A 13,752-nucleotide genomic window follows, 5' to 3' on the forward strand; every position below is an offset into this window, starting at 1 on the left:
CGGGAACGATGCTCGCATCTTGAAAATGCACATAAATCACTTCGTGGAGATGATGTTTTGCCACGAGGAAACTACTCCTCTATCGCGCTAGAGCGATCGAAGCAGAAAAAGCAATTTCGATTGAACTCCAAACCTAATCAAACGATCGCAATTCTCTCTCACTCTTTCCCGCTGTGGCATTGCCTGTCAACCTGTCGCACAAGCCTAGGTAAATCGAACTCGAACCAACTTCTAGTTCTTCTCGCAGGAAATGCTTTTGGTTGCTTGCATAGTTCGGCTTCCCAAGGCTCGTTGCTTGCCGGTGAAAAACCTGTGAAAGATGTTTATGATCAAAGTTTTAACATTGCGACACCCGTACCATGTGACCCTTGTTTTGCAGCCGATAGGGAACATTATTTTCTCTCCAGTTTTGTTCAAACTTCGAGTCTTCACTTCGAGATGCCCGGGAAACCTTCGTCGGTAAACTTTATTACATCCGCTGGCCGGATGTGCGGCGGCTGTTTGTGGTTCGATTCCGGGTCCTTCTGCCAGCTCTAGCGTATCGTAGCGGGATGCCATTGTGGGTGGCTTCGAGAAAACAGAACTACGAACGGTTTTGAGGGGATGCCGAAAGTTTTTCCCCCAGAAAACCAATAGCAGAAACCGGTTACGGTAAACGTTACCGAAGCACAACGGCTAGTAAATCGAAAAGTGTGAAGAGAAACAATTGTTTGTTAACTTAGGGCTTCTGAACGGGAGGTTTCTGCAACGAGTTTCTCGTATATTGTTCAGTGCACGCTGGTGCATTTTGTTCGCTCGGTCCGTTGTTATTGGCGATTGGTTTACGTATTTACTCGAAGTGAGCGAAACTCATACGCAGAACACACTTTGGCAAATCAAAAGCGTAGTTCATGTCCGTCGCTCGTTGTAGAATGCATTACAAGCGTAACTGTTGGAAGCTAGTTTGTAGAAAGTTTGCTCCGTTAGCAATTCCCATCACGTGCCAGATAGTAATCGAAATGTGCGCGCAGCAGCAGCCCGACAAACGACTTTCTTTACGCTGCGATGGTTTTACGACGATGAAATGCAAAGTTTTCCTCCAGCAGGAACATCATTAAGAGAATGACAGTTTACGAATGGGTTGCTGGCGGTGGGTTTTGCGTCATCTACTCGGTAGAGCGAAGCACCGTGGAGCGTTATCATGGGATCGTTAAACAGCATCAATCATAAGCGAAAGAAATGAAGCTATCACGAGATTTTATCACCGGGACCGGGAATTAGACAACTGAAATTAGTAACATGAACAAAAAAGGATCGTAACAGCATATCGCTCTTTAAGGTTCTCGCTTAGCTCGCCACGCTGCTTAGGAAGCTGCTTAATCACCACCAAGTGATACTTTAGGCGATCCGATTATCAGCAATCTAGAGTGGAAGCCACACAAAAAAGATTGAATTAAAGCCCTCTAATAACCAACAAGCGAGCGCACTTGAGACCGATTCCTCGGGGCCATTCACTCAAGCAGTCTCGGTGGGGCCGGGATGCCGGCCAAAATGGCTTGCTTCAGCAGAAAGCGGATTCGGCTCGTGCTGCTATCGGTACTCGGCCATCACTCATGGAGTAACGTCCATCCCTTGCTTGTTTATTTAATGGTACATCATGTTGAGCATCACATCCAACAGCACCACCACAAGAAGCAGCTGAAGCAGAAGAAGACCTCTTCAAGACGCCAGTAACATTGCCCATAAAAACATGTCCGACCGACAAGAAGGTGACAAAATCGGTCCTGTCACTGCCAAACCAAACTTGGTGCTGCTGTGGGCAATTGAATGATGTCCGTTTCGTTTTGTTAATCACAGACGTAAGGAGGGGGAGGAAGAGGAGGAAGAGGAGGAAGACGATGCTTACCTCCATTCGGATCGTGACCGTTCGAGGCACTTCAATGCGCATAGAGGAGATAGGAGACTGCTCGTAAACATAAACATGAGTGACATGCCATGTGTCCGCGTACGGGTCACATTGATTGCTCCGGGAAGATATAAAATATTAAATCTTGAGTACTAAACACACACAAGCACACACAGCAACAGCGAGGAATCGCTTCCACAGTCGGCAGGGGGTCGTTGTCACTGTCGATGTAAAACAACGATTCGGCCAGGCCTGCTTAAAATGTGGTATCGATAGCAGTTTGTAGCCTTCGAGCATGGAATCGAACTTTTACGACACTCACCCACACATACGCAGCCAATAGACACCAGAGGCTCGCATTCGTGTCCATCCGTCCATCACGTACGGCCCTCCCATTCCCCTTGACCGGATCCCAAAAACCAAACAAAGAAACTCCTCTTCCTGCAGCTCCTCTTCCAGCTCGTCCATTGGTTAGGCTTTACCTCCTTGAAATGCTCCCAACTGCTTGTGAAGGCGATCCAGGCGGGTCCGCTTTGGGTCCGGGTCGATGACGATGGGATTCCTCATTCAATTTATTTTATCATCGAACTTGACCTGGCCACTGGTGTCCGATTGGAGCAGACCGAACCAAAGCCTAGGACCGTCTAGGTCTAGCCCATTGGAGCGCACAAAACTGCGACTTCACAACGCCTTGTCGACACCTTTTGCGACCATCCGGTTCGTCTTCCTGGTAAGGTAGCTTTACGGATGGACGGAAGGACATCCTCAAGGCCCACACACAGTATTTCACAAAGAACTCCGTACTCCGGAGCCGAGCCGGATGTGATGTTGGTGAAAGAGGAAGGGAAGGGAATTGAATTGTAGGTCATTGGTAGGCCCCCACTCGAACCGGCCCATCTCATTCAGTCGAAACTTTGGAACTTGCTGCTTGTTGTGCTCCTGAAAGACACAACCGGCAAACCGACTTCTGGCCCGGAAGCATTTCAACAGTAAAAAGGCCAGCACAGTAGGGGCACAAAACTTACTTTGAAGCAGATCGAAAGGTTCAACGCTGGACTCCAAAGACCCAAGGACGCAATGCCCGGACGACGAGACGAGCCCTCTCTTGAGTGCTCTTAACGCAAACACTAATGATCGAGTTGGTGCGCCTTGCGAGGATCCTCACGAATTCTCAACACCCGTTGCTCGCCCTTTTTTTTTATCAAATTTTTGAGAATTTAATTGCTACGCGCCAAGTGCGTCGTCGTTCAAACAGTCGTCGTCCGCCCGGCGATAGAGAAGGCCCGGCGTAAGTCGTAAAACATTTTCGGCCCGGCGGAGAAAGTTCCCTCAATCTGTGTCCAATTTGTTGAGACATCATTCGGCATGGGCTCTGGCAGGCGGTGTCGCCTTGTGGTGCAACTTTGTGGCAGGTGGCAATCCTGTGAGCCGGATTCTCCTTTCCTCTCCCAGACCACTGAGTTATGGCCCCGCAACACCCTTGTTACGGTCTTGTAGCGCTGGTTGGTTTGACATTTTGTGCTAACAACAAACGCACCGGAAGTTACTAAATAAAAAGTAATTCGTCTTGCTGGCTCGGCACCAGAGCACCAGCACGCTGAATAGAGAAAGCAAAAAACACGTGGCCAGAAATGTGCTTTCTGTCTTTCGTTTCCTTCTTCTCTCTCTTTTTCCCTCTGTAGCATAGAAAAACGTGGGCACAACTTTCCGGTGTGGAAAAGAAAAGTCAAAGCCAAAGCCAAGGCAAAGACCAGAACCGAAAGACCAACCAGCTGTGTCTCTTCGAGCCCGCATCATTCAGCGCTCAGTTCGCGGACACAAACAAAACGCGAAGCAGATCCTACCATTCTTCCCTTCGTCTTCGCGATGATCACGGTCTTGGAATACATTATGATGTGGCTTTTCACGCGGTTTTTCCGCCAAGCGCGGTTTTTTTTTGCGGTGGCCCATTGAAATGGAGATTGTTTCGTGAAATGTCACGCAGGGCCCTGTCGCTTCGTCTCGCCACGATGGCTTAACTTTTCCGGGCAAAACGCAATCAGCACGAATCAGCATCCGGGCACGGTGCGCTCGAGTTTGATGAATAGCTGGGCCAAGTGAATGAACAAACCATTTTCGATTTCAATTTCACTTCATCACGATTGTAAAGCACCAAAAGGCACAAAAGGGACCATAAATTACAGTTGAGCGAGTCCCCTCGCTTGTTGCATCGATTCATCGATAGCCGCGTTCCCGCGGGCGTATCAAAAAGATTGAAAACTCATCAACAAGCGATGGTGGCGAAAGGCTTTTGGGGCTTTCCATTTTTCATAACGAAAGAAGCTTCACGAGGAACAACGAAACTTGCTGAAGGAAGCTGGGGGTGTAATTAGATAAATCTCGAATTCATTATTCACCATCTTTTAAGGATTTCATCGAGCCACAGCTCGAGGCCATTGTTGTGCCGATACCTTTGCCGTCAATCCTTCGTCCAATTTGCATTTTAAATAGCGAGAGAAAGATAGGGAGAGAGCGAGTGAAAAGTATTAATTTGCGGATCACCACCTCAAGAATTCATCAACAAAAAAGGTCCACGCGAAACGGGACGAACATTCGGACGAATCCCTGGCGAAGACGCTCAACAACCACAAATTTGCACCCACAAGACCATCCGGATCCGGACCGGATCTAGGAACGGTGCTAGGACACTAGCGTGCAGTCTCTGCGGTAGCAAGATAAATGAAATTACATAAATCTTGCCGCTGGCTGGCAATGGGTGGTGGTTGGCTACGGGCGATCCGGTTAAATGAGAAAAGTCCGCCACCATCACCATCGCCACTGCCAATCGAATCATTTCCGGTTGCTGTAGCCCTCTTCGTTTGCTTCTTCCGGTTGCTTCGCTTGATCGAAGAGTGACCTTCGCCTTCGCCGTACGGTCAGCAGGATTGATTATGGATTGCAATATTTCAATCATTGCACTCCCGGACTCCACCACCCCCGGGGGGACATGCTCCTTGGGTGCTGCGGGATCGAGTTTCACCCTTTGCCAGCAAAAACGGTCGACCATTTTTCTTCATTTTCCCCTCCACTCGGCCTGGGGGCTCCTTGGCCGCGAAACCTTCATGGTCTATGATCCGTTCCGATGGATCCAAATCAGTAGCCGTACATGCGATGTGCTCTGGTGTATGTGTAATCAATTCGTGTTCGATGGTCCATTTTGTGGTGTGAGCGGGAAGGCAGAATAATAGAAAGACGAAAGAGAAGAGGTGCGAAAGGTTCGGCTACATCGGCATCCACCCGGGGGGCACCCTGGTCCCATCAATCGTTGACAACCATTCGAAGCGGAAAACGATAATCTCCGAACGCAGCCGAGTCATTGGCTGCAAGGATTAGTTAATGTACCAATTTTGCACTTGATGGGCTCCCATTCCGACTGTGGTTGGGAGATTATTGGATTGTCTAGGATTTCTGCTCCGTTCTTTCCGTTTGCTGTTTTCTTTTGGACGCCAGGGGATCGCAAAACCGAACTCGGGCTCGGTGGTGAAGGTGATGATTGGTCCTGGGATGTGGATGCGAACAGGAAAAGCTTGTTCGTTTGTGGCGTTTCGTATTGGAGGATTAAACAGAGGAGCACTGGCTCACAATAGAAGGCTCTCAGTCATTTTTCGGAAATCCCCTTCCTACTATTGTCTTAGGTTTTAAAATCCTCCGCACAGGGAATTCGAAATCTAATTCGAAGCCACTCTTTGATGCTCCCGAGAATCACTAATTGCTGGTAAATCTCATAATGCACCCTTATCACAGTCTGAAGAGTCTGATTGATTTTTGGGACCACGGGGAGATTCATTTTATAAATCACGACCTTCCATCGGGCGCCCTTCCCACCTGCTCTTCGATCGTAAACTCATTAATCATTCTTTTAATCAGCACCATTCGGTGTCGGAGCGTCAGCTCTATCGCGACACTTATCAACATCATTACCATCTTGAATGGCGTGCCTTACGACTCGTGCTCATCTAGCCATAAAGAAAGCGCACGAAAGCTGCTTTAAAGCGAGTCTAAAACTACAGTCCACTTCAGGCTGGCCGGCGCTTCACCATCGTCATCTTAGTTGACGTGATCATTGAGTGATTAAATCATCACTTCGATCGAAGAATAAGGAAAAGAACTCGATGAAGCCCAAGAAATGGACAGAGAGAGACAGAAAACAGAAAACTAGAGGGAAGAGCACCAGCTCGGTTAACATCTTTATGCCATGCCTTGCCAAAATCTGACAGCAGCGACCGTCATCCATCAATCAGCCCCGCCAATGTCATCGACGTTCCCACGTTTTCCCGGCCACGCTGACGGCGTTATCTGACGGTGAGATTTATGAATTTTTTACTGGCCCTTTTTTGGTATTCTTGCACCACTCTTTCACCTCATCGACACCATCGAGTACCATTCGTGTCGTCAGGTTCGCGGGCAGGTTGTTTCGTTTTTATTATGCTCGTTAGGTTTTTGTTTCTTTCGTTTTTATTTTGTTTCGGGGAAGTAAAGTTTTTGAGGCTCTTTTAAGGGGGGGCGAAGGAGGTTTATGATGAAACTGTTTTGTCCGCTTCACGGAGGCAACAGAGTTGGCGGACATCACTCGCCTGCTGGTCAAGGCATGCGATCTCTCTATGCCGCGTGCTAGTGGAAACCCTGCCACAAAATCAGTTTACTGGTGGACCGAGGAAATCCGAGCACTGCGGAAAGACTGCCGAAAAGCCCGAAAGATGCTCCATAAAGCAAGGAACCCGGACACTAGAGCTACCAGGGCAGAGATCTACCGCGCGGCGAAGCGCGCACTAACCAAAGCGATCCGCGCCAGCAAGAGATCGAAAATCGCGGAGCTTGCCATCTCTCTTGATGACAACCCGTGGGGGAATGCGTTCCAGCTGGCAATGGGGTGGATGCGTGGCGGACGAACACCACAGGAAATGGACCCGGTGGTCCTGTTGCAGATAATCAGTGTGCTGTTCCCCCACCACGATCCCATGGAGTGGCCTGCTAGAACCCTCAGCCACAATGCGCAATCTCTCCGAGAAGTGACTGACAGCGAGCTTCTGGACATTGCGGCCCGGCTGGCCACCAAGAAAGCTCCAGGACCCGACGGGATACCGAACGTGGCCGTAGCAACATCTATGGCGAAGTATCCGGCAGTCTACCGCCAACTGTTCCAGGAACTGCTGAACAACTGCGAGTTCCCGACAGAATGGAAGGTGCAGCGCTTGGTTCTCCTTCCCAAGCCGGGTAAGCAACCCGGAAGTGCGTCCTCCTACCGGCCGCTCTGCCTGCTGAATACCGTCGGCAAGGTATTCGAGCGAGTCTTGCTGAGTCGACTCAATGACTACGTTGAGCACGCAACGGACGGCGCGCGACTCTCGACCAGGCAATTTGGCTTCCGGAAGGGGAGATCGACGATCAGTGCGATAGAGGCAGTCCTGGATCATGCTAAGCACGCTCTATCTTTCGGCGTAAGCAATGGGCGAAACAAGCGATGTTGTGCTGTCGTTGCACTTGACGTTCGCAACGCCTTTAACTCCGCGAGCTGGACGCGGATCGGCCAAGCCCTCAACCGTATGGCCGTTCCAGAGCCCCTGCTGCGAATAATCGGCCAGTACTTCCGGGGCAGAATACTGCAGTACCAGACATCTCAGGGGATTCTGTCGAGAGCGGTCACAGCTGGAGTTCCACAAGGGTCGATTCTCGGGCCAACCCTGTGGAACATCTTGTACGACAGTGTGCTGGCCGTCCAGCTTCCACCGGACTGCAGCATCTACGCATACGCAGACGACGTCATAATCACGGCTCTCGCAACAACACCAGCACTGGCGATTGAGCTAGCAACAGAGGCAGTCGATGCGGTGCGGGGATGGATGATTGCTCACGACTTGAAGCTGGCTACAGAGAAGACGGAGACCCTAGTCTTCACGTCGATGAGGAAAGACAGGGTCACGGCTTACGAGATGGATGGACAGGCACTCAGCGTATCGAGAAGCATCCGATACTTGGGCGTGATGCTGCAAGAGCGCCTCCAGTGGGGGCCACACGTTCAGTTCATAGCGGAGAAGGCAATGAAGCAGGTCCAGGCTCTCCGGTATGCCATGCGGAACCACGGCGGACCGTCGAGCCAGTCCCGGAAGATCATAGCCAGCGTCATCGACTCGACACTGTGCTACGCTGCCCCCATATGGGCAGAGCAAGCGACGAATCTGCAATGTAACCGGCGCATCCTGCAACGAGTGCAACGCGAAATGGCGAAAGGCGTCGCCAGCACCTTCCGCACCGCTAGTTACTGGTCGGCGGTACTCCTGGCTAGGCTTGTCCCAATATGCCTACGTCTGAACGAAGATGCCCGCTGCTACAGGGCCACCCGCGAACACCAGGCCTGCGCTCTGACAATCAGGAAGCGCGAGCGCGCCGCAACGTTCCAGGCCTGGCAACAGGAATGGGACAAGGAGAAGGACGACAGGACGGCGAGCCTTCACAGTCGGTGGATTCGTCGCGTTATCCCGGATGTGGAGCGGTGGTTCAACAGGAACCATGGACAAGTAAACTTTCACCTGTCGCAGATTCTTTCCGGCCACGGCTTCTTCCGTGAATATCTGCACGGCAGAGGGTTTACTCGGTCCCCAGACTGCACCAACTGTCACGGAGTGCCAGAGACCCCGGAACATGTGTTGTTCGAATGTCCTCGGTTCAGCGCTGTTCGGGATCAATGCCTGACGGAGGGAGGCACGATTCTGACGCCGGAAGCGCTTTTGGAGCACATGCTCCAGGGGACACACGAATGGGACAACGTGAGTCGAGCCGCCCGGGACATCACCTCTCAACTGCAACGTGAATGGGCCGAGGAGCAGGCCAGAGTAGCACGACTTGAGGCAGCGGCAGCTCCCGCCCTAGCGGCCGCAATCATCGAAACGCGCCGTTTACGGTACAACGCGGCACAGCGTCGACGACGAGCAGAGAGACGTCAGCTCTCATCTTCATCGGAGGCAGGGCAGCGCGTCGCCCTGCAACGGCAGCAGCGCAACGCACGAGCACGGGATCGGAGAGCAGCCAGGACGATAGAGGCTGATCCGACGAAACGGCAAGTGGTGGAGGCACGACTCCGCCTACGACGAGCACAGGACGAGCTCCGCGCAGCCCTGACATCGGGGAACTTGGAGGAGGTCGAGCGCTGTCGACGAGCTGTCGACGAAGAAGCAGCGATCCTCGCAGTGGAGAGGCGATTTCGGCGTCGGCTCCTGCAACAACAGCCAAGGGAAGCGATAGGACGCCCGGTTCCTGTCGCTAACGCGGCGTAATGGGCTCTCGCCCGCTCTGAGAGGAGCAGTGCGAAGAGTTCAGTGGTGGGAGTGAGTGGGAGGGCCGGCTGCACCAGCGGATTAGCCTGAAAAGGAACGGATTGCCGTTGGTGTGGCAGAGGGCCGGAGACCGTTTAGGTTAATAAATGGTTGTTCTAAAAAAAAAAAAAAATGAAACTGTTTTGCATAGAACCATGGTTGCACCACTCACCTTGAAGGGATCCCGATCGTGCTGCGTTTGGTTGATGTACATCGACGTTCGCCGGCCGACAAGCGACCGGCACCCGATGGAGCTACTCCGACGTCCGAACCTATCCGCCGTTACCTGCAGCATTGTGTTCGCGAAGGGGCGTTTAACGACTGATTCAGGAAGGAAGGTACGAAGTGTTTCGTGGCTCCTTGCCCGTCACTTCTACATGTATCTGATGACTGACACTATGCGAACGAGGTGGCCTAGCACCGGTAATCGTCAAGCATAGCACGACGGTGGCACTAGATTTTTGAACAACTTTTTTTAGCTTCTTTTCACTGACATTTACATACACTTTTTTCTGGAGAAATTCGCTAACAAGATCTCACAGAATTTATTTTTTATTTTTCAAACACTTCTAAGAACGTGTTGTCGATCTTTTAAATTCTGGAAGTAATACAATTAATTCACATTTTCACTTTATTCACTTAAAGGTATCCACATCTCTTGGCAGCAATTCCGTAAACCTAAAGCAGAAAGTGGATAGAAGAACAACAAAAGAGTTAAATGCTTGCAAACTGTTGGATTATTTCATTCAACATAAACTTCAACATAAGCACCGGCCCGGATCGAATACAATCACAAAGCACACGAAACAATCCAATTCCCAGCCACTGATTCGCGGATTTTCCATTCCCAATCCGAAAGACAAACAATCGACGGAGGAAAAGTTTGTAAAAATCACGAAATCAAACTCGAAGCATCCGTTCGCTATCCATCAGCGCCCACCGCTCGGCATCGTTCGGATCAGAATATTGGTTTTGTCGTACGATAAAAGGCAGACGGTTTGTCTTTCCGTGGTTCCATCGCAGGAATGGCATAGTGAATGGAGCACCCCCCCGGGTGGGGTAAGGATTATTTATTTTCGTTTTACGCACGTTCGGTATTCTCATTGGCATACTTGCCCGATGAAGGTGAATGAAGGAAGATGAAATGAAAACTGTCGAACCAACCGACATCGGCATCAGATCATCGGTTGGTTGGTTGGTGGACACACTGCTATTCATCCGAAAATTCCGGAAAGGTTTGGCGGAAAACCACTAGCAACTGGAACAACAATAAAAACCGTCCGATCCGGCAGCACAGAATGAAAACCACCAAGCTAAGCACCACGTTTTCTGCTCCTGCTGCTCCTGCTGCTCCTGCTGGCTTTGTAAGCAAGCAAAGAAGAATAAACCGTGGGACCGTAGAATGAAAAAAAGGAAAGAAAAACAAAATGGTGATGGCATTCCATCGCAGATATCAAGATTGATGGTAGTTCTTGGTCGTAGGTGAACCGGAAGAACGAACGCTATCGTCGTTCGCTGTAACGAGGTGTCGACGGTGTTTGCGTCGACGGCATCGACAGCAAATCTGACTTGATGCGACGTCACAGCTTCCTCCATTCGAGGCATTGAACTGAGCGGCTGACGACAAGATACTTTCATTAATGTTGCCTCCACGCTGTGAGGTGGTTCTTTGTGTGGCTTTAGCTCAATCTTATTACATCGGAGGATTCCATTACCGTCGGGAATTGCAAGCACAGCATATTTCGACCATAATGTGCTTCATCGAATGCTTCTATTGGAGTTGAAATCGTAGAAAAAATGCTTCATGTGCATTGTAACATACAAAAAAACCCCGTTCCATAAGGAGTTATCCATTGCATTTCCATTTTAAAACTTCAACAGCGCTTCCATCAAACTCAAGCTGCATCGTCTCGTGATCATATCCGACTATAAGACACTCAAGACTTTCGCCTGGGAGCGCACACATTCTTCTCCTTCGACGGTGTGTACTTTGTAAGCTAGCTAGATGGATAGATAGACGGTTAGAAAAATACACTTCCCTTCATGGATTACGACTCCCAGTGTATGTGTGCACGTATGTGAAGAGTCTACATAGCGTCACGCTTCGCGGTGCAGCAATTGAAACCCATTACACGTTCACGAACGCTCGCTTACTGGTGCGGTGACAACGCGACCAACGCGTTAGTGCTTTCAGCGAAAACCCAATAAGAAATCGCTTTCGTTTTATTCGCCTTTCCGCGGCTGACAAGACCGGGTTGAACCGGAAGAAACCGACTTAACCACAGCGTTGCACAGTGTGAAGCACTTTCCTTGGTAGCAGAAGCAGTACATTCACGAGGCACTGCAGCGAAATCGTCAGAGTGCGAAACGTGCCATCGGCTGAAGACAGTGCTTGCATGGCGTGAAATATTTTATGCAGCCCCTCGGAAACGGGTGACGAAAAACGGGAGTGATGAGAGGCCCCCTCGTGGTGGGAAGATGGAAAAACGATCGATGTGCTGGAAGGAATGGCGAAGGCAAAGACGCAACATCGGTAGACGACATCGGCTTCGAGCCCCGAGGTGCACAGTAACAATGTTTGCACAGCGAATGAAGTGTTAAATTATAAACCCATTACAGGCTTAGCACACACGCGCACAGACTCCTACGTTCATGCACATTTCCGGTTGATCGTACAAGCGCCTTTAGCCCATCCCGGGCGATTGTGTTTGCGGAAGCAGCAGAAAGAGAAATGTAAACGGATCGTGCCGGTTGGATTAACCGATAGCGAAGCGCACGAAGAGAAGAAACCTTGTGGCCATAAACATTCCACAAACATGGCGGTAAATATGGTTTTACCCCGACACGGTCCGTGGTTTCAGGCCGAGTTCCGTTGGAGATCGGTAATCGCTCAACGCAATCGATGGAGACGCATGGTCTTTCGTACAACACCATGCGTCTCCATCGCGATAAGCGTCTCTTGTGATGCGATTTTGCGACTCTTTGGAGCAGTCGAGGCCGCCGTTGTACGGTAAATTATGATTATTATTATTATTCACCAAACCATCGGCTTATCCATTCGGCAAATCGGTCCATTGCGGGAATGCGGTGCGCATAATATTATCTGCGACGCTATCTGCGAACCGAAGCAACTGTTTTGACGGGTTCGCGCCTTTGTCTACTCGGGGGCTCGACCTGCTGAGTCAGCAGGTATTAGATCTGTTTGTTCGCTATACGTAAAATTATGGTAGAATGAGTTCCGTTGTCGCGTAGCATAGAATAAATCAATGAAAACCCACCGGAACGGAGGGCTGTGTCCTGGGCCTCTTTGTCTGCAGTTATTCAAATTTTAACTTTTCAATCGACTTTCATCATCGAGCCACCAAGCACCAACAAACAGCACCCAACACTCTAGCACCAGCGCGTTTCTTGCCTGCTGGCCATTGGTTTCTCTCACGCGATTCATCATTTTCGCTCAACCACAACCACCGTCGTCCGTAAATCGTAAATCGGCGAAAAATTGAGCCAACCAGCCCGCTGCTGGGCTCATTTACATTCAAATGGATTTGGCCTTTCCTTGGTCAAACGCTGGCGAGGTTATTTTTCGATATTTCTTCCCATTTTCCGGCCTTTGGATTCGTTCGCTTTTCAACTTCTTTTAAACTAAACCACATAACTCAGGGGGGGGGGGGGGGCGTGTTGTGGTTGCGTTGCTTGTCGGGGGTTTTGTCGCCACTGGTCCGGTGATCTGGATGGTGGCTGGCTGGCCTGTGGTGGTCACTCGGCCCTCCGGACGAATTGAGATTACTTTTTTCGCTCACCCAAACAAATTTTGATCCCATCGGTTGATTGATGGCGCAGGCGATACGCATCCTGACGGATCACCGACGGAGTCAGGAGGTTTAGGAGGATGTTTGGGACCGGCCGGGAGGGGGCCTGACGCCGTATTTTATCTTTCCTTTTTCACCTTTTTCACCAATTGGCAAGTGGCAAGGTGTTTCTGAGAATTTAACGCCCATTTTTACGTTCACCGCCAAATGCCATTCATTAGCGATGCATAAAGGGGACACATTTTCCGATTCAATGATCTTTTATTTATAATTAAATTTTCCCTTTTTTGCACCGACCAAATCCCATTCCCTGTGGGCAGAAAAATGTCGAAATGTCGCATAAATTCTGTTGACCATGGTTTTCATTTTGTACTCATTTGAATGTAATTCCATTTTAATTTCTCGCAAACACGACACAAATGGGCTGCTGGTTTGGTTAATTAACCAAACGCTGGTTCACTCCCGCTGCTGATTGAAACATTTAAAACAGAGTGCACTCGAGATGATTCCGATTTTCCACCTCACACTACACATCGCCTCTAATGAGTACAGATGCGTATTGCCTGGACAATTAATTGATTTCCTCGGTTCCCAAATCATCACAAACATTCGTAATTGCACAAACACATTGCAAAACTTACATTGAGCACATAAACACGCACAGGAATCGCATAATCGTCTGTTTGAAACGCCAATCAATTATGCATTT

At 49.9% G+C, this 13,752-nt stretch overlaps 1 protein-coding gene across 1 annotated transcript in view; it reads right to left on the bottom strand.

The window, feature by feature from the left end:
- LOC126570517 (uncharacterized) overlaps positions 1–9,529 on the bottom strand; it is a 41,009-nt gene extending 31,480 nt beyond the window's left edge. The window contains exon 1 of the mRNA XM_050228316.1: positions 9,407–9,529. Coding sequence (XP_050084273.1) covers positions 9,407–9,529 — 123 coding nt within the window. The remainder of the gene's footprint in view (positions 1–9,406) is intronic.
- Between the last annotated feature and the right edge of the window lie 4,223 nt (positions 9,530–13,752).

This window comes from Anopheles aquasalis, chromosome 2 (assembly GCF_943734665.1).
Source record: "Anopheles aquasalis chromosome 2, idAnoAquaMG_Q_19, whole genome shotgun sequence".
Classification (NCBI taxonomy): domain Eukaryota; kingdom Metazoa; phylum Arthropoda; class Insecta; order Diptera; family Culicidae; genus Anopheles; species Anopheles aquasalis.